The sequence below is a fragment of the Trichechus manatus genome, unplaced genomic scaffold, assembly GCF_000243295.1.
Source record: "Trichechus manatus latirostris isolate Lorelei unplaced genomic scaffold, TriManLat1.0 scaffold00004, whole genome shotgun sequence".
Taxonomy (NCBI): domain Eukaryota; kingdom Metazoa; phylum Chordata; class Mammalia; order Sirenia; family Trichechidae; genus Trichechus; species Trichechus manatus.
The window spans coordinates 31,790,776-31,813,207 of record NW_004443940.1 but is presented as its reverse complement, the minus strand read 5'-3'; the positions used below and the strand labels follow the sequence as shown (position 1 = coordinate 31,813,207).

The following is a 22,432-nucleotide window of genomic DNA, read 5'->3' as shown; positions in this document are numbered from 1 at the left end:
GGAGACTCCACTTTCATCTACTATAAAGGTATTGCTAATGCTGGTTAATCATGTGGAGATAAGTGATTCTATGGCTCTGCCCAATTAAACATGCTATGTAATACTTTGTGGCTTCAAATAGGTCTCTTTCATGAGTTATTCTAAATATTTACTACCTGAAAACGCCTATATTTTTCTAAATTCAAATCTTGTTGACTCTGTAGTTTAACTGAAAATAAAACTCACACATGACATGTTCCACTACAGGTAATAAAAGCTCAGAAAGAAAAAATCAAATACACAGCAAGAGAGAGCAAATTTGATGCCAGACTTGGCGATAAAATCTCAGCAAAAGTCAAAGCATTAAATAAAGGACAGTCATGTCACTCAGGCTTTGCTAACCGAGGATAATCTCAGTCAAGATTTCAGTTACTTCTAACAAATAACTACAGAAGAACTTCCAGAATTCCATTTTTTAGCTCTGTCTCAGTCTCTCTCTCTTTCTTTCTCAAACACACACACCACCTCTAATAATATACCCATCTTTTAACTGCAGTTGCTCCTAATAACAACAGCAAAGCTAATACTTACCAAATGCTTACTATATTGTCATGGTGCTAAGCACATTACACACATTATCTCACTTACTCCTCCCCCAATAACTCTGGGAAGCAGCTATTTTCATTTTCTCCACTTCACATGTAAGGAAACTACAGCTCAGAAAGATGACACATGATCTGTGACCAAGAAAGGATGAAAGACAAAAGAGGCTTTCCTCACCAGACCTCACTGAGACACCGTACTTCCTGGTGGGAGCGATGCTGGATCACGCATCATCTGCCCCACTGACTCGAAACACAGAGGTCTCCGGCTCTTGGTTGGGAGTCTGAGGGCCCAAGAACCTCACATAAGGGTGCAGTTTAGGGAAAAGCAGCCCTGTAATCTGTCCAGATGCTTCCCAGGAGAGCAAGCTTTATGAGAACGGAGAAAACAGACGGGGAAAATGAAGTGGGGCTTTCTAAGAACCTCCTTCTGCATTCTTCCCTCAGTGCCTCCTCTCTCAGTAGTTCTCACCCACCCATCAGGCTAGAACCCTTGGCCTTGTAATGTAAATCTGCAGGAGCCCAGAGCTAGAACCCTTGGCCTTGTAATGTAAATCTGCACCAGCCCAGAGCTAGAACGCTTGGCTTTACAATGTAAATCTGCACCAGCCCAGAGCTAGAACCCTTGGCTTTATAATGTAAATCTGCCCAGAGCAGAAAGGGGCAGAAAAAGGACACCAGTACCTTCACAGGACTCGTTTAATATGCTTTCTTCAAATTGTTCATTAAGTAGCTATAGAAACAGTAGTTATTTTAAGTTGCTACACGCCTTAACTTTTAGAGTCCCACTGGCCAAACATAAAAGTACCCCAAAATGTGGAAACACTTCCACCTGCCAGCCTTCATTATGACCTCCGGTGGGGCCCTTCAATAATATGGCTTTCATCCACCACCTGAGCTCAAGGCTGTTAAGTCTTTATTCCTCTAAGAGTGTCCAGTCCAAGTATTCTACATCCTTTCTGAGCAAATGGAAGTTCTTCCTGGCACACGGAGGAAGCAGAGCAGAAGGTAATGCTCTCTGCTGCTGCAAAGCCATGCTGACCCATGGGACAGTCTCCTGCAGTGGGTCAGCGAGGGCGGAGGTGATGATGATAGGGAGATGAGATTACAAGGGGTAGGGTAACTCTGTCTCCCCACTGGCCACACACCATCGTTTCAACAGTCACCCATCACATCACACTCTTCAATTTGAAAACATTATACATCTCAAATATAATTAAGAAATATAGACTGGCATGAATATGTAACATACACATTTACAGATGCCTTTTTCACACGATAGGCTGGTGCTGACTTCAATTTGGAAGAAATCCATTTTCATAAAAAGGTAACCAAGAGTGACAGGAAATAAGAAGCCTACATCATTTATCTTCCGTGAACTTTAAAAAAAAAATTCAGTTAATTGCTTTTCTAGGAAGCTATTTTGTGGAATTCCGATGTTTCATCTTTCTACTCTTATTCGTGGTATAAACGGTGACTTGAAAGGGTCCATCATGAAAATGCTACAATTCATCAATATATCTTAAACTATTTAATCATTTATTTTAACAAATATAATTCTGATAAATCAAAAATGGGTACTCTGCTCCCGTGGGTGTATCATCAACCACTACTAAAGCTATTTAAAGTCTATTCATTGATTCTCAGCTTTAGGTATCACTCTTCTTGTCACTGGCTGACCTACATGGGCAGCAATCACGGTCTCCTATGCTTTCCTGGCTTTTCCAATTCCCAGCCATCAGAACCCTCTGCAATAGCAACTTCAAATCATCACTAGTTATTAAATGAATAGAAAACGAAACTAATATGTGTATTTTTGGGGTACCGCTGCTGAACATGTAACTTGCCAAACAAATCAATTTTATAGGCTGTGAGACATATATTTTGTTTCAACGGCACTGAAACGTATTAGGCTTTCTCATGCTGTTAACTGCTAGCTGCCATCCAGTTGGCCCCTGACTCAAGGCGACTCCAAGCACAACCAAATGAAACACTTCCACGTCCTGTGTCATCCACATGATTGGTTTCAGACTGGGCCACTGTGATCCACAGGGTTTTCAATGGTTGATTTTTGGAAGTAGATCACCAAGCCTTTCTTCCTAGTCTGTGTTAGTCTGGAAGCTCCACTGAAACCTGTTCAGCATCATTGCAACACAAAAGCTTCCACTGACAGATGAGGGTGGTGGCTGCTCTTGAGGTGCACAGCCAGGGATCAAACCTGGGACTCTTGCCATGGAAGGCAAGAAGTCTACCACTGAGCCTCCAGTGTCTGTTATGGATTGAATTCTGTCCCCCAGAAATGTGTGTCAACTTGACCAGGCCACGATTCCCAGGATTATGTGGTTGTCCACCATTCTGTGATCTGATGTGATTGTCGTATGTGTTGTAAATCCTAACTTCTATGATACTAATGAGGCAGGATTAGAGACAGTTCCATGAATGAGACAGGACTTCATCTACAGGATTAGGTTGTGTCTTATGTCAATCTCTTTTGAGATATAAAAGAGAAGTGAGCAGAGAGACATGGAGATCTCGTACCACCAAGAAAGCAGCGCCAGGAGCAGAGCGCATCCTTTGGACCCGGGGTCCCTGTGCTGAGAAGCTGCTCAACCAGGGGAAGACTGATGACAAGGACCTTCCACCAGAGCTCACAGAAAGAGAAAGCCTTCCCCTGGAGCTGGCACCTTGAATCTGAACTTCTAGCCTACTAGAGTGTGAGCGAATAGATTTCTCTTTGTTGAAGCTATCCACCTGTGGTATTTATGGTGCAGCAGCACTAGATAACTAAGACAGACCCCAAGACAATATACATTTTAGATCCCGCAAAACCTGACTCTGCCCCTCTAGGTTAACAGAAATCCCAATGTCGAGACCTTGAGTTACATTTGAAGGGCAAAACGTTAATTTGTAAACCCAAATAATTTACTTCAATTGTAAATGATGTTTAGCGCATCCCAGCCTTGATGCTCTAGGATGCGTACTTGTCTGTCCACTAAGTCCCTTGTCTCTCACCTAAGAGCAGACACCTTTCCAAATGGCACGCTAGGGGAGGCGCCCTTAATGAGGGGTGGCGTCGAGAACAAAAGACTCCAGCTATAACAAGAAAAATATGTTTTTCACTAAACACAAAACTAAGCCAGAAAAAGCCAGCCAAGAGGCAGGTGTATAAGTTGAGGAATTCCCTTGAGGTGTCTAACCTCCTTATCAAACTGCACTGAATTTTTCTACACTAATTATCCATTACTGAAGACGACAAAGAGTTACAACAAATAATTCACCATGCCAGTAGAAAGAGTATAGATGTTATAAGGGAAAGAACGAGGAATTTATAAAGTATAAATACAGGCAAAAGAGATTCACAAATTCTCAATTTTTAAAAACAACGCAGAACATTATTCTACTAGATGGATACTGAAAGTGAGGGAGGTTTCCTTGGACTAGAAAGCTAATCTTTTAATTTAGTTTCCACCGTGAGTGAGAGAAAATGCAAGCTGAAAGCTAAGTGTTGGAGTCTAATTTATTCAATTCATGTAAATTTTCTTGGAGGCAGAGATCTCATCTTTGAATTTTTTAAACTCTCTCACTGCACACTGCACGTAGTAACTGATTTGATTTTTTTATGAGGAATGGACTTATGCAATACCAAACAACTCTCCCCCCTTGTCTTTGTATCATTTTTACCTAGCACTTCTCCTTGGCCCTCCAAACTTGGCCGACTGTCAGAATTCCTGCTCTACAGCTAATGTTATGAAAATCTGTTCCTGTCAGGCCATTTCCTCTGTAAAATTCCCTAAAGAACACACTCCCTGCTTCACTGAGAGTTAACCTCAGCACTATTAAGAGGACATTTTCATGCAGGTGATGTATGTCTACAAAAGAAGCAGATGAATTAGTATTTTTGAAATCGTGTGCCACATTAAATTGTTCTACCCCACTAAAAAAATAAACACACAAATAAAAGCAAGTATTCCCTCAGAAGTAAAATCTGATAGGTTGATAAAATTCCTGTTTCTATGCTATAACTGTGGATTTTACGGGAATAGCCCATCGATATTGAACGATGTGCTTTCAAAAAGTGTTCATAATTTTCTCTTGAAGTACTGTAAAAGAAAAAATTCTCATTGAGTTTGAAGGACAGGAACACTAATTTACAGATACCATTCTGCTGCTGTCCGGGAAAGAACCATTTTCTTATTGTGATAGTGCACTGATTGAACAGACTAGTGTGACACGTGTTATTGATTATAACTTTTATAATACTTTCTGCTAAAATAAGCACTGCATAGTTCTCCCCCTCCCAAAAAAATCCACCGACTAGAACTTTGTTCTATGAATAACACCATTTGCTACCTCTTTTCTATCAATGCACGCTTCCCCTCTTTAAGTATTCAGTATACCAGCACTAGGAAGACAGCAGGCTGGCTGTTCAATATCATTATATTGCAAGGGAAATGAAACATTTCCTGTAAAAAGGTTCTGGTTTCTCTGAATATGACTTTCTCTGTTTCAGGCATCCCTCTCTTTGTTGTGTGATTACCGGACCCCAGTACAGTGCGTCACTCCCAATCTGGTATCCCTAAAGGGCATCATGAAAAAGTCCAAGTTACTAATGACAGTCTCCAAAGGCTAATGAACACTGCATAGTTAATCTGCACAAGGCTGTAGTGGCTTTTGAAAATATTAATCCTTTCCTTTTAAGGAGAGTTTTATCAACTCACTGGTTTCTAAAATAAACAAATATATTATTACCTAATAAATCTGAAGTGTCTTTGGCTAATTAAAGTCATTTTAACAAGGAATCAATTGGGATTAAACTGATAGAGGGATTTTTGGTGGTTGGAAGAGTTAGTCACACTGGTCCCGGATAAACGATGCTTTTTTGCCAGTGTAAACTGGCATTTGATGATGATGACAAAAATCAAAGAGTTTAAAGAAATTCAGTTTTGTAAAGTAGTATTTATGTGTGTTTCCTACAACGTTTAAAAACATAAATGCTTGTAGAAATTTAAAGTTACATTTTGCCTGTATTCATTCTAATGAATACTTCCTGCAATCCATCATAAATTAATAAACAAAAGAAGTAACTGGTATACATGTCACTCAATTTCCTCATTAGAAACTGTGCGTGGTGAAATGAGTTCCTTTATACGGCCATTAGCCTTGGTTCTTAGTAAAAACAGCTTGAGAGATCTTTCCCCTAAGCCTTGAGGAGTTACCTTTGCCCTAGTTTTTACCGCAGAGGTTTTGTTACTTTTGTCCAGGTTGATTGACATTCCCTGGGTAAGCTGTAGACAAGGATGGTTTGATACTTTCTGCCTGGCTCTGGGCTGCAGTTTGCCCCGTGATTTACTATGTACCTTGCAAGGATTAGTCAACAGACTATGTAAATGAGGTGAGCTGTAGCCTACTATGCAAATGAAGTGGCCTATCCAGAAAGGATTGGTCAGTTCGTGGCCCTGGTGGGAGTGCCATGCCTTGAAATTGTCAAGGAGTTTGTGTATTTAAGCAGCCAATCCCACAGTGGTTTTTTAGAAGGAAGCAGGAGGATAAGCACAGGAAGAAGCAGAAAGCAGAGAGAAGAGAGAAGAAACAAAGAGAGGAGACAAGGAACCTCATAAAGGAGCTGTAACACAGGTCAAGGGCTGTAACTCTGCAGACAGCGACAGGCTCAGAAGGTGCCCAGTGGCGGTGCCAGCAGCAGCAGACAACAGGGGCAAGAGGAGCCTGTCTTCAGGGGCCTAGAGGAGGCCTGCAGGGCCCAGAGGAGCTAAGAGAGCTGTCCAGCACATGCTTCCTGATCTTGATCCTGAGTTGTAGCTTGTTAATCTGCTCCCGAGTTGTGCCCTGTTTCTTAATAAACCACTTAACTGTAAGTATGTTCTGTGAGTTCAATGTGGCCACTGCAATGGATTATTAAACCCAGAAGAGAAGTAGAGAGTACTGCAGGAAGGATGACTGGTGTCAGAATTGGTAAAAAGGTTGGAGGATGGAGTTATGCCTGACCTCCACTTCATGGGAAACAGCCTTGGGCTTATCTTGATTCGCCTTATACTCCTTGAAGTTAGATAGGTTCTGACGTACTACTATTTCTACTCCCGCCATTTTACACTATGTAAACATCTCACAGAGTAAAAAAGATGTCTTCTCTAAGGGTATTAATATGTTGATTTCCCAGTTGGTCCAAGGTGATTGGTCTGAGGTGATTTCTAAAGATGATAGCTCAGAAACATTTACGCTCAGCCTTGTTAGAAACACAACAAGAAATGTCAAATCATTTGTTTCATTTGCTGATTAAATCAGATTAAGATACAAAGAACATTCTATTCAAATTGTCACCCAGTCTTTAAAGAAGAATATGTCAAAAAAAAAAAAGCCAACTGAACAATTTCTAAGTACAATGTTCTAGAACTCATACTTTGTTTTAGTTAGTATACTGTATCTCAGCAAAACGAAAAATGTCCACAGTCATCTTTCTTCTTCATGTGCTCTTGGCGACTGTTGCCAATTATTAGATGTGCTTCTCTGAAACAACTTTATTCTCTACCCAGATTCACTGTTAAGTGACTAGTCACTGCCTCTTTGCCACCTCCATGATCATGCGACTTGCTTCTTTAGAATTCTAACATTCGATAAATCCACTCCATACATTTTGTAATACCATGAACCAAGACTTTAGAATAAAATTGAAATGCAAATCTGAAGAATGTGAACTAAACGATTTCACTCTCTTCATACAACTGAAGACCATCTTCACGGGACTCGAAAGGTTCAAGTAAGAATTCTGATTAACAGCAATGAACCTGGACCTTAAATATCATAACATAGACAGAACAGCTGAAACACCTGAAGAGTCACCAAATTCAACACTGACATATTTAAACAATTAGTTTAAAAATTACTGTAAACCTTACTTTGTGAAGTCTCTGCTGAAACATTCCTAAACTGACAGAAATGTTAAAACACCTTTGAACTCTTTCACACAAAAATTAACCTCTTTACATATTAAAAATGATAGTCTTTCAAGTACTTGTCTTTCTAGTATCTACTATCTCAGATAACACGGGCTTGTTCATCAAAAAACCTTTGGAATATACTGAAGCAGAATTTCCCCAACTTAACGCATACACACAGACACAACTGCATTTGTAGGTACTTAAAACGATTCTGATCGTAATAAATTAAAGATTTTATAAAATCATTATTTGTGTCTGCCTCCCCCTTCAATTATTATTACAAATCTTACCACATGAAACCAGTCACATCATTGCAAAAAAGAAACACAGAAATTGAATTTATACCTGTCAAGTCGTCACTCATAACGACTAAGTTGCATGTGAGTGGCATGGAGAAGACTCACCTCTCCTTGTTTGGGGATGCTGAACTTGGAAAGCTTGGCCTTGGTTCTGGCTGACTCTGGCTTGGTGGCTGGGACGCCCCTGTACGATGTGCAGTGCACACTGGTTTCTGTAGATGACTTAAGCTTAGGAGACTCATCAGGAGCCTGATCTTGGCCATCCATTGGCCGCACATATGCAGTTGGCTTCTGCTGGACCAGGCTGGGTTTGGAAGCCAGCGATGGAGGAAAGTTTTGAACACAGTGTCCGCCACTGCTGTGCTTGGCTGCCATAGCAGGTGGCCTGTCCTGGATCTGAAGACCCACCTCCACATTGCACACTTGTTTGGTCCGTGGCTGCTGTCTGCCAACACCATCTCCAAGCAAGGTCCTGAGAGAGCCCTGTTGTGCTGAGTTGGAAGAAGAAGAAGAAGAGGAAGATGAGGGTTAGGGGCTCAACACACAATGATTAGGTCTTTTATTACTGTTCTTAGAGTCAGCAGATTTGTGCAAATCAAGCAATCTGCATCCATGCTTACTTGCTCTCTGTGGGCCATCAGATGGTGGGTGCCCAGCCTTCTGCCAGCCCATGGTGCCCCGCTTACTCTGCTGCACTGGGACAGCTGCTGGTGTGGAAGATGCAGAGCTACAGACAGACGAAGACTGGGTCTGGGCTCTCGAATCTGCAACAAAATGTTCATCGATCTTGTTCACGGGAGTCTGAGGAACCCCAGTTTTGGGAACGCCAACAAGATGACTCTGATTGGATCTATCCGTTAAGAAGTCTTTCATTTCATCATAATTGCCTAAAGTATTCTGGAGCCGGTTGGAGAGCTCATCCCCCTTGTTAGTCTGGAGAAAGGGAAACAAAAGATGCACGCTATTACCATAGACAAGTGCCTGCACTCTCTGACCACAGAGCCACTTCCCCACATTCAGAATGAGAGCTGGGAGATGGAAGCAAAGCCCTCGCAGTCTCTGAAGATGCCTGTCAGTGCTCTACGTTCAAAACGGGGAAGCTGAAACCACCTTAGAGTACATAAAAAAGGATCTATCCTTGGTGTCACGCTGCAGTTAAAACATATTTCCTGGAAATCAGAAAATTTGCTGTTGCAACTTCGCAAAACGGCCTGGATGAAACCTTTCCAGGATTTGGATTTTCTTTTCTGTGTGATACTACTGGAAGCTTTTGTGGAAAACCCAGATTTGGCTCACAATTCTTCTGCTTCCGATTTCTAAATATATAATTATTCTTGTCAGACATCCAGAGTTGACAGGCACGAGAAGCCAGAGTGAAGCTTACAAAGGACACATGCAGGAACCTACCAGCTTGAGGTTCCCACAGCTCCATGAGCCTAAGCTGGCAGTGAAATCTAGGAAGATTATTTAGTTTTGGAAGAGAGATTCTTTCATGGCATTTGATACAAATGAGAAATAATACAGCAGTTTCTTTCTCATTAGCCCTAACACTTACAAATATGTAACTCAACCTCTTCTTAACAGTGTTTGTTTTCTGAAAGCTTAGAAAGCAAAACAAACGGAATTCTCTTTTAAAATTAATGCAAAAATTAAGTCTATGTTACTGATACAAATCACAGCAAACCAATCTCAATATTCACCAAAATTTACATTTTATGGAGGGAGTAGCAGCTAAAGACATGTGGAACAGATGCCAAGATGTGGGAGGGAAGGCCCCATACCTAGTGGCTGAGCTGTCCTCCTTGGGCTGAACCAGCAGCAACTTAACTGATGTTCTGTTGGTCAACAGTTCTAGCCCCCTGCCATCACACGGGGCTCAGGGGCACGGAGGGAGGGTGGTGACGAACACACGAAAACCATCTACCTTGTAAGGCTCACGGAAGAGGGAGTAACTAGAATTAAACGTGCCGTCATCCTGTTGAGTTTCCTGATTTCGTCGCTCTCGTTCTTTCCTCCGTAATACATTTCTGTCTGGCTCATAGGCACTGCATCAGGAGAAAGAAAAGAGAACAGACCACACACCAAAAAATTAAAGGGGAAGCCCAACGTAACATGCATCTAAGTGCAGAAGCCTGGCTCATGGACAAATGGCGATGATAACAAGAACATGAAATAGATTAAAGCCCGTCTAATCAGGCAACGCCAGCTCGGGGGCCGGACAATTACGTTCTTCCAGGGGGGGAAGTCCTTAGGACAAGCTCCAACCTGTACTAGACACCTCTGCCTGATATGTGAAAGAGGAAATATCTAAGCAGCTTTGACGGGAGAAGACTGACAATAATCTTAGAGCTGACGGTAATTACAGCAATGTGTAAACAGAAATTATGAGCATATTTCCTCTGATGACATAGTCTCTGGGTGTTATATGGGAATGTTTTTTTCTTTTTTCTGCATAGCCATGTTTCTGTAGTGATTCCCTCATTAACTTGCTCCCTGAAGAGCTGTTAAAGCTCCATGCCCCAGTGGTTTCCACAGTTATGAGCCTTCTTCTGATCTCCGTTCATCAGTCAAGTCGTCAAACTGCTCCTGAATCAATGCCTCCTTCTGATAGATTTGACACGACCACTCCTCCTAACTATGAAAAACGCGCCAGGAGGAAAGGGTGCAGGGACAAAGGGAGAGAAGGGAAATTGAATTATGTCGCGCCATCCAGGAACTGGGCCTTTTTGTTGGAGAAAATTAATATCTATGCTCCCAAAATACAATTATAAAGTGCCCAGACATCAGCTAGCTGGAAGAACGAAGGAAGAAATAATGTGTTCCTTCCTCTAATAAGGAGAAAATAAAGGGGCTAATTCAACTAAGGGTAAGGAATTGAGCTGTTTACTGAAGGAAGGAAATACACTTGCTCGTTCAGCTCCCTGGATCAAGAAATCTGCTCTTCCGACTAGAGGACAGAGCTAACCACTACCAGTCGGAAAGAGCAAACAAACCCCCCAAAGTCAGCACCGTACTCACTCCCCAGCAGAAGGACTTAGCTTAAGGGACCATTTCATCCTTTTGCTTAGAGGTTCCACTGGGGCCAGCGGGCGGATGCCTGAGCTGGGAGTCTGGACGGCCACTACTAACTTGCTCTCCCCGACCCAGCTACGTGCTGACGGAAAAGCCCCACAATCTGCCTGTAGCCCAGCGTCTTCATTATAAACCAGGCATGTTTTATGGTGTTGCTATAAGGTTTCAATGCAAAGGTAATATATAAAAGGGCCATGGAACAGTTTTAGGTGCCATAAAATCCAATGTATGCCTATTAAAACATTGTTAACAGTAGAAAGATCTGTGGGTTCAAAGAAACTTATCAAAGTGGTGATTTTTATTTATTTATTTATTTATTTATTTTAGCTAAGTAGCTCTCTTTAATAAAAGAGAGGATTTATGTCATGTAGCTCTAGGGAACACAAATAAAAGAAACACTGCTTCTCCCCCTAGCTCTGCCCATTTGGCCAGAACGTACTCTGCATTCGCCATCTAAGGGGCGAGCTGAATATGCTTCCGGCAAAGCTGTTACAGCACCTAAGGCATTTCACTTCAATTTCGGATTAGGGAATGTTGAAATACCCAGAACGAGTAGCCTATTAGCATTTTAAGTCATCCTTAGTACATTACCCAAAGTTATTAGATTTGGAAGTCCAACCAATGACCTTCATGTAAAGGGGGGTTGTAGCCTCTGAGAGGCTCACAGCTGCAGCATCCGGATCACCAAGAACTCTCTGGGCGGCTGTGTGACAGTGACCAGCACAAGGGGGCATGGGTGGCAATGGCACTCTGATTCACAGAAGCAGGCTTCAAGCTCAGAGAAAAGGAGTGTGATTGTGCCATCCAGCTTACGGATGTTTGTAATAAGAAAGCTCAACTTTCGTGAACATCACGTGGATTTAAAATGGACACGTGACTCATGCATGAAGCAGGCTTTAACCAAAGGAGAATTCTAGTTTTACTATGAACTTGTGTGTGCTAACTTTTGGACCAATACCAACATTTGTAGTCTTTAAAAGAAAAAAAAAAGCTCGTACTGCATGTATCACAACTCTTCCCTTCTCCAGTAGGGAAGTCACCTGCAAAGAACCCACTGTGCTGAGCTTCATACACAAGACTTCCACACACATGCTCGCTGCCTACAGCCAGCTCACGCCAACCATACAGACAAGACTGGTGGGATGCACGAAGTGGCCTGATGTATGGATGGAGCAGGCAGGTGATCGCTGAGGATGATTTCTGGGCTTCTGAGAACACCCCCTGCCACACACCCACCCACCCACCCATGCCCCAAATAATACCTCCTGCATCTGCTGGCTGACGACTGAAACTCCACAACTACAGAGTCATTCCTCTGGTTTAGGATGTCTTCGCCCCTGTAAGAAACGTAAGCACCACAAGAAGGGAAAACCCTGTAAACCTCTTCAGCTTCTGTGTTTTAGTGTGAATGAGTTTCCAGCATGTTCCCCAAAAGCCAAACGGAAAGGGCATATGGACACTGGGGTACGAAGATGATAGAGACCAATTATACACTCTCCCCATTTTGCAATGTGGCTGAGAAGTTCAAGGCAAAGGCAGCAGGATAAAAGCCAACATCAACAAGGCAGACATCACGCTCATTGCATTCCCAGGGCCAGGAAGTACGAATCACTCCATGATCTGGAGACGCTGGAGGTGAGGGGGAAGCTGTATCTTTTTAACTAAACCTGCCTCACTCCCCACCCCCCTTAAGCTTGAAGATGACCAAAAGCATTCCAAGATGCAGACCACTGAAAGATAAAGTTCTCCAGTGAGCTTCTGGCTACACGATGGGTCTAGGTTTCTAATACTAACAAACCTTAAGGATCACATACACGTAATCTATAAATAGAAATGTCTGGACATCGCTTATGTTCTATCCTAATGCTGTGTCACGCAGTACCCTGCATATCATCGGATGAAACCAGAATACCGAAAATGACAATTATTCCCCTTCTGCAAAGGAAAGCCAAAAGGAGAAGCAATACTTCCTGATGCCTTTCCTTTGGCTTCTCTCCTCCTTCACTGGTTGGCAGTTCTGCAGCCTCCACTGAGCATTCAGCCCCTCCTAAAGGCAACCCACCCACTCCTTCTCCTTAACTCGAACCACAACTCCGTCCGTGTCATTTCAGTCCTCAGGAGCTAAATCATCACCTGCTTAAAGCAAATGCCATTGTAAGAGAAAGTCTGGACTTCCATCCCTACCTTTCTGAACTTTCTCTCCCTACCTTTCTGAACTTTTATGTCTTCTGCCAACACCAGGCGTTTTGACTTATAAAGACGGTACTTTTGCTACAGAGAGTCCACCATTCCACTAACTAGGAGTGAAATCTGGGCAGCCACCCACACGCCCAGAGAGTGCCTTTCACTTGCTCTTTCACCATGAGAACTCAGCCTTGTTCTCTACTCTGCCATTTCTGCAATGCAACAAGGCAAAGGACATGCCATTTGCTTTAGAAGCAAAAGGACCTTTCCCCTGACATCCAGAGAGTCAGGTCGGCTTCCCTGAGGACGACCGACTCAAGTTTTAGAAAATTCCAGTGCCTGGCATACCATTATGTACGTTAAACTCAGTAAGAGTCACATGTTACAAGCTATGTTTCTTTGTTACTAGCAGATGGTAGAATCTCTATCATCTGTAAAGTTGCTCCTTATTTTCAGGAAAATTAAAGAATCACATTCCTTAAATGTATGTCACCAAATGTATTTATTTATTTTGCAAGACAGTGGAGGCTGCCAACTGCTACAATATTATTTACTGCAGATGCATAACATTCCCAGAAAATAAATCTTTTTAATCAACTCCTTTCAAAAGACTTATTTATTTCTAGAATAACAAAACCAGCCAATGAAAAATGTAGTAAGAACATTTCTGATAATTTCCCTTTTATTTGTTTTAGTCTAGACATTCAGGTACCTTGCTGGGCTCAGGACAAAGCAAATTATGGTACTTAGGTAGGAAGAGATGCCCAAACAAGAAATTATCATCATTTCCAAAATTAATTTACTTTTGATCATGTGGTGACAGCAAGGAACGAAATAACAGTATTACCTATGGGTCTGATGGCACCTTCCACTGAGCTCCTCACCCTTCCCATATACGTCCCTTAATTATCCTTGCAACGTCTCTTGGAGAAAGACAGGGTGGAAAACTTTACTAGGTTAGCTTTTTTAAAGATCAAAGAACTCAGAATAAGAGCTTAATCGTCAAAAGACGTCATAAAGCAGACATCATGTTGCAGGCACAGCAATGTTCAAAGTCCTTTACACTCCTCTCTACCCAGCAGTCACCCATGAGCCCAGAGGCAGCCACACTTCCTAAAAGCCTTATGTCTACAAGCCCAGTATTAATAAAGAGCGAACATGAGCCCCACAGAAGTAAAACTGGGCCAACGAAACAAAGAGAAGCTAGTTCCCATTCAGAGAGAACTATAAGGAGAATTCTGGAATAAAGGCTTAGTTGTTGTAATTTGTTTTTTTGTTTTTTTTTTTAAACATACCCAAGAACAACAAAAGACAAAAATCAGTCTCTGCATAGCACACAAGAAAAAAGTATAACCATGTAATAAAGAACTGTGGACTAGAGGGCAGATGAGTGAATAAAGAAATTGTAAGTTATACAGCAAACCAGATAAGGCTTATGGTACCAATACGTTCATCAAATCCCACCCGTCTGCTCAATCCTTCCCCAAGCTGCCCTACTGCAGGAAAAGGCGCTGAAGCTCCTTGAGCCTGCCCCTTCGCTGAACCTGTTTTGACCTAGCCCTTCTAGTCAGAAGGGTCGGCTTTCTTCCTACAACACTCATCCACAGATGGCCCTTTTAAAGCTGAACAATCAGTCCAAAGACACCACACTTCCCATAAAGGAGACTTTCAGCCAAGGGTTGCTGTTGTTGGGTGCCATAGAGTCGATTCTGACTCGTAGTGACCCCATGTGACAGAGCAGAACTACCCTATATGGTTCTCTTGGCTGTAATCTTTACAGAAGCAGATGACCAAGTCTTTCTCCCACAGAGCCTCCAGGTGGGTTCAAACCGTTAACCTTTTGGTTGGCAGCCAAGCGCTTAACCGTTGTGCCACTGGGGCTATTTTCTGGCAAGGGTATATGTGGCACTGCTTGACAATGATCATCAAAGTGTTTTATTCTTAAAAAAAAAAAAAAAATCCTACCTACTGGTATGTCTCCAAGATTGGAATCCAGAAACAAGTTAGAGAATGAACAGAAGGGAATGAACAATCTTTCACCTATCTTTTGAAGAAAATACCATGTTTTCCATGTTTAAAAAATATTGTCCACTTCAAAGAGCAGAAATGCAATTTGCTTTTGTCCAAATGCATTTCCTGAATGTCTTCTGAATGTCACTGCATCAGATGCTGCGGAGACAATTAGTGCTCTGGCCTATCCTGCTGCTGAGAGCTAATAAGCTAGGGGAGAGGAGAAGGGGACCCATTAATAAGCAGAAAATGTTGACATACCATGGTCAGGGCATTGGTAGACAGAGCACAGGGAATTAGGATGGCTTCCTGACAGAGATCAACTTTCAACTGAGTATTGAGAAAAAGGAAAAGTGGAGGAGAAGGAAGAAAGAGGTGGGGGTTAAACGTACAGGATACATGATCGACTACGGCTGTTTTTGTTAGTCGCTGTCAAGTTGACTGAGACTCATGGCGACCCCATGTGTGCAGAGGAGAACTGCTCCAGAGGGTTCTTGGAAGCAGATCTCCAGACTTGTCTTCCAAGATGCCTCTAGGTGGGTTTGAACTGCCAACCTTTAGGCTAAGTGTCCTTTAAGAGTATTTGGAGTAGGCGACCCTTGCCTTCCCCATACCACCTGACTTCTTTAAAAAGCTGAAATTCCATGTGCATTTAAAGTTTCATTTCTTTGGTTTGCTGCATTGCTAAAATGTCATCTCTCCCTTAGTCTACACAAGCTTACCTGATTTCTTCCTGAAAACAGGTTTGGTTTGGAGGTATGAATGGAAAGAAGAATCACAGAAAAGGAACCCAGAGACACATTCTCCCTTTCTTTACAGTTTGCATCAAGGCTGGCCCTGAACAGCCTGGCCAAAGAGGAGACAGTATTTTCAGATATACAGAGTCCTGGACAACATGCCAACAAGCTCTCTGGGCTTGGACTGGCAGCCATGGGGGCAAACAGGAAGAAAAGGCACAAAACAGCGAAAAGAGTATTCTGTAGACACTCTCCTTCTCTTTGTTACAGCAACAATAGTAACTGTGTATAATTTTAAAAAAAAAGTAATCACTCTAAAATTGTAACAATTGCTTTAAATTTAATAAGTCAAACTAATTAACATCCTTTGTTATTTATAAAGTAAATAATAAGAGATTAGCAATCCTTTCGTAAATTACAGAAAAGGAGGACTGTTGAAGTATACTTGCAAGTTCCCTCTTTATAGTACAAACAGAAGTGATGGTCTGAAAGGCAGAGAGATCTCCAAGGAGTGAGCAGGTGATAGAAGCAATTCAAACAGAGAGAGGAGATGGGCCTAGGGTTAGATCTTGGCAAAGATGCAAGAATCCTCCCAACCAGATTCCTCTGAGGTCCTGTGTTGTGGTGGTGGTGGCAGTGGTGATGGTGGTGGTGGTGATGGTGGTAGGGTGGTAGTGATGGTGGTGAGGGTGGTAGTGATGGTGGTGAGGGTGGTGAGGGTGGTGGTGGTTAAAGATCTGCTGAGGAGCGAGAACCAGTCAACCGTGTATTTAGCAAAACCTTAAATCCTGAAGAACATTACCAAGTCCCCCATTTACATTACTGGACTCTTCTTTTTGAGTAAATTAATGGTAGTTCCCTTGCTTGTTCACTCTGTTTTTCTCCAACATCATAATGCCCCTGGAGCACCATCATCTTTGTAACTGTGATCCTCATTGACTATCTCTACCATGAATAACTTGATAAAGTCTGCACAACCTTTTACCTGTTTGTCTCTCACCAAGAAGTTTATCTCAATCTTAATTCAATCTTGAAACATATCTCCTGAGAGAATTTACAGATCGTTGCCTTAGGTTTTCTGCCCTGTTCGACCAGAATGAGTATAGGATTGTGGGCGGTTTGTGCCATAATCATAACTTCTCCTGCTCCATAACTTTCAGCAAACTAGGGCATTGAAGGGAGTAGCAAAGAAACAAACACTCATAGACAAATTAGCCCAAATAATATTCCAAAGGAAAAGAGCCTTTTTGGATGACCTATGCCATCTTCCAAGACCCATCTGGCCCATGTTAAATTTTGCTAATAACAACAACTGTTGTTTATTACCAAATGCTGGCCACTGTACCGGACACTTTACATGCATTATTTTACTTACTAGTCATAAAAACCCCAAAAGATATCATCTCCACGTTACCAGTGAAGAAATGGAGGCTCTGAGGCTAACTAACATGTCTGAGTCACAGAACTAGTAAAGAATAAAGCTTGGATTTGAAACCAAGCAGTCTGGCACCAAAGACCAAATTCTGCTCCACTGCCTTCTTGGGAATTTGCTCAGTGATTAGCTCTGACAAATGTTGCCCCCACCCCCATCCTCTGTCAGTAAATGCCAGACAAAAGGGTGTTGATTTTCAAATCATAAAAATTTCAGTTTATTCTTCTAAGATTTTCTAAGCCTCCTTGGTTGACGTACGTTAACTTACAGAATTCTTCTAAAATGCATCTATAAAATAAAACATGGGTACATACTTAAAATGAGTCAGCACTAGTAATTAAGTAATACTCCAGTGCCTGATTCTTTAAGCAGAAGACTGCAAGAGTTGTAAGATAAATTAATTCCTCCATTTTATCGATTTTTTTTAAGTGTGGAATTCTATATACTGAATTCCTTAAGAATTACAGATAACCATATTAAGTGCACTTTATAACAGAATAGCATAGACAAGCCACTGCTGCAATCTGGTACTGGAAACATACCAATTCTTCACTGATCATTTACTAACTCCCAACTCCACTCCTAAGTCAGTGGAAATGATTACTGTTTCAAATCTCTCTCATAAATATACCCTAGTGAGTTTTTAGGGAAATGACAGATAAGTGACAGCTTTGCATTTCCAAGGGTTAAATGTTTTCCTGAGAGATCCTAAGTCTTGGTGCCATGAGAACAAGTGTCAGACTCTAATGGAATTGTTCCATGATAAATAAAACACCAGGCTATATAACAAGTGGCTTGCAAAGAGGCTTTCCGTATAGTGTAACAACAGAAGTTAATCTGAGTTTCTAAACAGGACTTTTTTTCTTTTACAATATAAAAGTACCTTGGGATGAAGCAATTACTCCGATTTACCATCTTCTCCTTGGTAGAATATAAAGATGCAGCAGAGCCTCACAAAAGCAGTAACTTAACCAAATGGGACCCATTTGCAAAGTCCCTACTATGCTGTTTCCAAGAGCTCACTTCCAGGTGGCAGCACAGAGCCGTCGTCAATCACAGACATCCGGGATGAGAATGATGCTTACCCCCAGGGCTTTCATGTTAGAGCCAATAAACTACTTTTGCCTCACCAAATGTTCAGTTAAATTTCATTTTCACTTTACAACATCAGTTCCTAAACTTCAGTTCCTAGGAATTTTAAAAGCCATATACATGATGTGTCATATTTTATACAGCATGCCTAAGATCTTTGCTTTAACCATGAAGCCCTACCATACAATCCCTTCTGTGGCCCCAGGGTCATAGGTGTGGCGCCATAAGTCATAAAGCAGAAAGGTAGCTGAGTCCTGTCATCTAACTTCCTAACACTTCAGTCAGATCAGTTTCCCGACATAGGAAGCTCTGAGGCTCAGAATATTAGCCTCAAGAATGGCTCTTCCTGAATCCAATTCCTCAACTTCTTTACCATTCAGAACCACTAATGTGCTGACCGGATCAACAGGATTTCTGAAAAGGAGTAAGAGTCACCTTGGGTGGCTGCTATCTGTTGAACCGAGGTAATTTACCTGTGAGGTGCAGAGCTAGCCCTAGGCTGCACTGAAAACAAAGAGTGGTAGAATTAAAAGGACATGCATGGCCTCAAATATCTCCTGATATCTAATCAACCTGCCAGGCCAACCATTAGGGTCTTCAATGTTGACAACAAAGATGTAAACTACTATAACAGACTTATTAATTTACCTGGGAGGGAAGGAGACCCTGTTTTGAAGATGAGAAGGACTTATCTGGCACAGAGCAGTTTACTAGCTTAGCTAGGGATCTCAGTGGGTAAAGAGGGCAGGGCAGAAGGAAACAGACAATGAAAATTCCTCGGTATCTGAAAGAGGAAACAGAACAGCCACTGAGAAGATCAAGCTTCTGTGGGTTGCCAAGAAGGCGGTATTAAGGTATGAGACCAGGGGCTCGGTTCCTCTGTCACAGAGGAAACAGAAGCCAATAAGCAGATTCTCCCTCAACTTCCCGTCCTCCAATCTTTCCCCATCTGACCTGCAATCTCGTGCCTTTAAACCCTTTCCTCCTCCTCACTCTCTCTAAGGAGCCGTCCTTTCTCCTTTCCAGGCTAATTCTTCCACCTGAACTCTGACTCCTAACCCCTCCCACCTCCCAGAGATGCCACTTTCTCCTATTGGGTCATTGATTTGATCTCAGCTGGTTTTTTCTCATCAGCAAATAACCACATTCAAGGCTTTCCCATCTTTAAAATAAAGAAAATGATAAGCCCTCCCCCGGCCTTCTGTCCTTTGCTTGCTACTGCTCCTTCTATTATCAGCCACAGTTTTCCACAGAACTGTCTACTGTTGCTGCCTCCTCCTTGGTTTTCCTGAACCCCTATGATCTGGTTCTGCTGTTCTCAGCAAGGTCACAACTCCCTTACTCTGAAATCAATGGACACCCTTCACTCCCCAACACCCCACACTGCTAACAATGTCTTCTTAGAAGCTTTCTTCCCTAGGCTTTATGGTACTGTACGCACGTGGTGTCCCTCCTGTCTCTCCAGTTATTCTTGTGTTTACTTTGCACATTTATTTCCCTATGCCACTCCTTTAAAAGTTGTTGCCACTCAGAGTTCAGTGCAAAACCTCCTGTGTAGGACTTGACTCTTCTCACGTCACAGTCTCCCTGGGTGATGTCATTCATTCCTTGCCTGTAGGTGCCATCTTTATGAGGATGATGTGCAAGGCTCCAAGCTCCACCGAAATCTCTCCTCTCAGCTCCAGACCCAATTATCCACTGGCTACTCAGTCTTCTTAAGTCCAGCTTCCCATAAAGTCCAACAAGTCTACACTTACCACCTTCTTCCATCCCAGCCTCCACCTCGGCTTCTGATGCCTGTCTTGGTGGATGGCACCACATTTCACCTTATTGCTCAAATCAGAAAGCTAGGCATCATCTTGACTCTTCCATTTTCTACACCACTGTCCCCATCATCCAATCAACTCCCCCAGTCTTGGTAACTCTACCCCTAAGTATCACTCAAATCTGTCCACCTCTGTCCTTCTCCATTGCCACCACCCCAGTCCAAGCCACCATCACTTCATTCCCTGATCCCTGCGGTGCCTCCTACTGGGTCCCCAAGCTGTTCTTCATGCCTCAGTGCAACTGTCCCTCCACATTAAAGCCAGAAGGGAATTTCTAAAACAGCACTTTGATCATGTCACTGCTCTGGCTCCACCCTGCCCTCAGGATAGTCTAAATCTGGTTTCCCATCCAAGGACCTGGCCCGTACTTATCTCTCCAATATCAACCCTCAACTTCCCCAATTTCTATGCCATGACCTCTTGTGAGCCAAACCATACACTATTCTCTCTGCCTTGAAAACCTCTGCTCTGCACCTACCTAACTCCTGATTCTGAAGGTCTCAGCTCAGCATTGCTTCTCTCTGGGAAACATTCCCTAACTGCCTCCAACAGATTCCATGATCTCATCCCTGACTGAAGTATGCTTCCTATGTCCTACATTGTTGTTATGTGCCATCATGTCAGTTCTGACTCATAGCAAGCCTACATACAACAAAACAAAACACTACCCAGCCCTGCTCCATGCTCACAATCCTTGCTATGTTTCAGCCCATTGCTGCAGCCACTGTGTCAATCCATCTCCTTGGGGGTCTTCCTCTTTTTTGTTGACCCTCTACTTTACCAAGCATGATGTCCTTCTCCAGGGACCGGTCCCTCCTGATAACATGTCCAAAGTACATAAGACAAAGTCTCATCATCCTCTCTTCTAAGGAGCATGCTGGCTGCACTTCTTCCAAAGCAAACATGTTCGTTCTTCTGGCAGTCCACAGTATATTCAATATTCTTCACCAACACCATAATTCAAATGCATCAATCCTTCTTTGGCCTTCCTTATTCATCGTCCAGCTTTCGCATGCATATGAAGTGACTGAAAATACCATACCTTGGGTCAGGTGCACCTTAGTCCTCAAAGAGACATCTTTGCTTTTTAACACTTTAAAGAGGTCTTTTGCAGCAAATTTGCCCAATGCAATGTGTCCTTTGATTTCTTGACTGATGGGTGTTGATTGTGGATCCTAGAAAAATGAAATCCTTGACAACTTCAATCTTTTCTCCATTTATCATGATGTTGTTTACTGGTCCAGTTGTGAGGATTTTTTTTATCTTTATGTTGAGGTGTAATCCATACTGAAGGCTGTAGTTTTTTATCTTCATCAGTAAGCGCTTCAAGACCTCTTCACTTTTAGCAAGGAAGATTGTGTCATCTGCATATCACAGCTTGTTAATGACTCTTCCTCTAAACCCGATGCTGAGTTCTTCTTCATGTAGTCCAGCTTCTCAGATTATTTGCTCAGCATACAGACTGAATAAGTATGGTGAAAGGATATAACCCTGACACACACACACCTTTGCTGATTTTAAAACACTCAGTATCCCCTGTTCTGTTCGAACAACTGCCTCTTGGTCTATGTACAGGTTCCACATGAGCACAATTAAGTGTCCTGTAATTCCCATTCTTCGCAATATTATCCATAATCTGTTATGACCCACACAGTCAAATGCCTTTGAATAACCAATAAAACACAGGTAAACACCTTCATGGTATTCTCTGCTTTCAGCCAAGATCCATCTGACATCAACAATGATATCCCTCATTCCACATCCTCTTCTGAATCCAGCTTGAATTTCTGGCTGTTCCCTGTGGATGTACTGCTACAACTGTTTTTGAATGATATTCAGCAAAACTTTACTTGTGTGTGATATTAATGATATTGTTTGATAATTTCCACATTCTGTTGGATCACCTTTGTTTGGAATGGGCACAAATATGGATCTCTTCCAGTTGGCTGGCAGGTAGCTGTCTTCCAAATTTGCTGGCATAGATGAGTGAGCACTTTCAACATTGCATCTGTTTGCTGAAACATCTCAGTTGGTATTCCATCAATTCCTGGATCCTTGTTTTTAGCCAACGCCTTCAGTACAGCCTGGACTTCTTCCTTCAATTACATCAGTTCTTGATCATATGATATCTCTTGAAATGGTTGAACGTCGACCAATTCTTTTCCTACAGTGACTCTGCGTATTCCTTCCATCTTCTTCTTCTTTTTTATTGTGCTTTAAGTGAAAGTTTACAGTTCAAGTTAGTT

General features: G+C 42.3%; 1 protein-coding gene across 1 annotated transcript in view; it reads right to left on the bottom strand.

Moving 5' to 3' along the window:
• Positions 1–12,304, bottom strand: part of AFF3 (ALF transcription elongation factor 3) — a 481,878-nt gene extending 469,574 nt beyond the window's left edge. The window contains exons 1-4 of the mRNA XM_023734036.1: positions 12,168–12,304; positions 9,758–9,878; positions 8,454–8,766; positions 7,939–8,324 (exon numbers count right to left, since the gene is read on the bottom strand). Of these exons, the coding sequence (XP_023589804.1) occupies positions 7,939–8,324; positions 8,454–8,706 (639 nt within the window). The 5' untranslated portion in view covers positions 8,707–8,766; positions 9,758–9,878; positions 12,168–12,304. The remainder of the gene's footprint in view (positions 1–7,938; positions 8,325–8,453; positions 8,767–9,757; positions 9,879–12,167) is intronic.
• Positions 12,305–22,432: the final 10,128 nt, after the last annotated feature.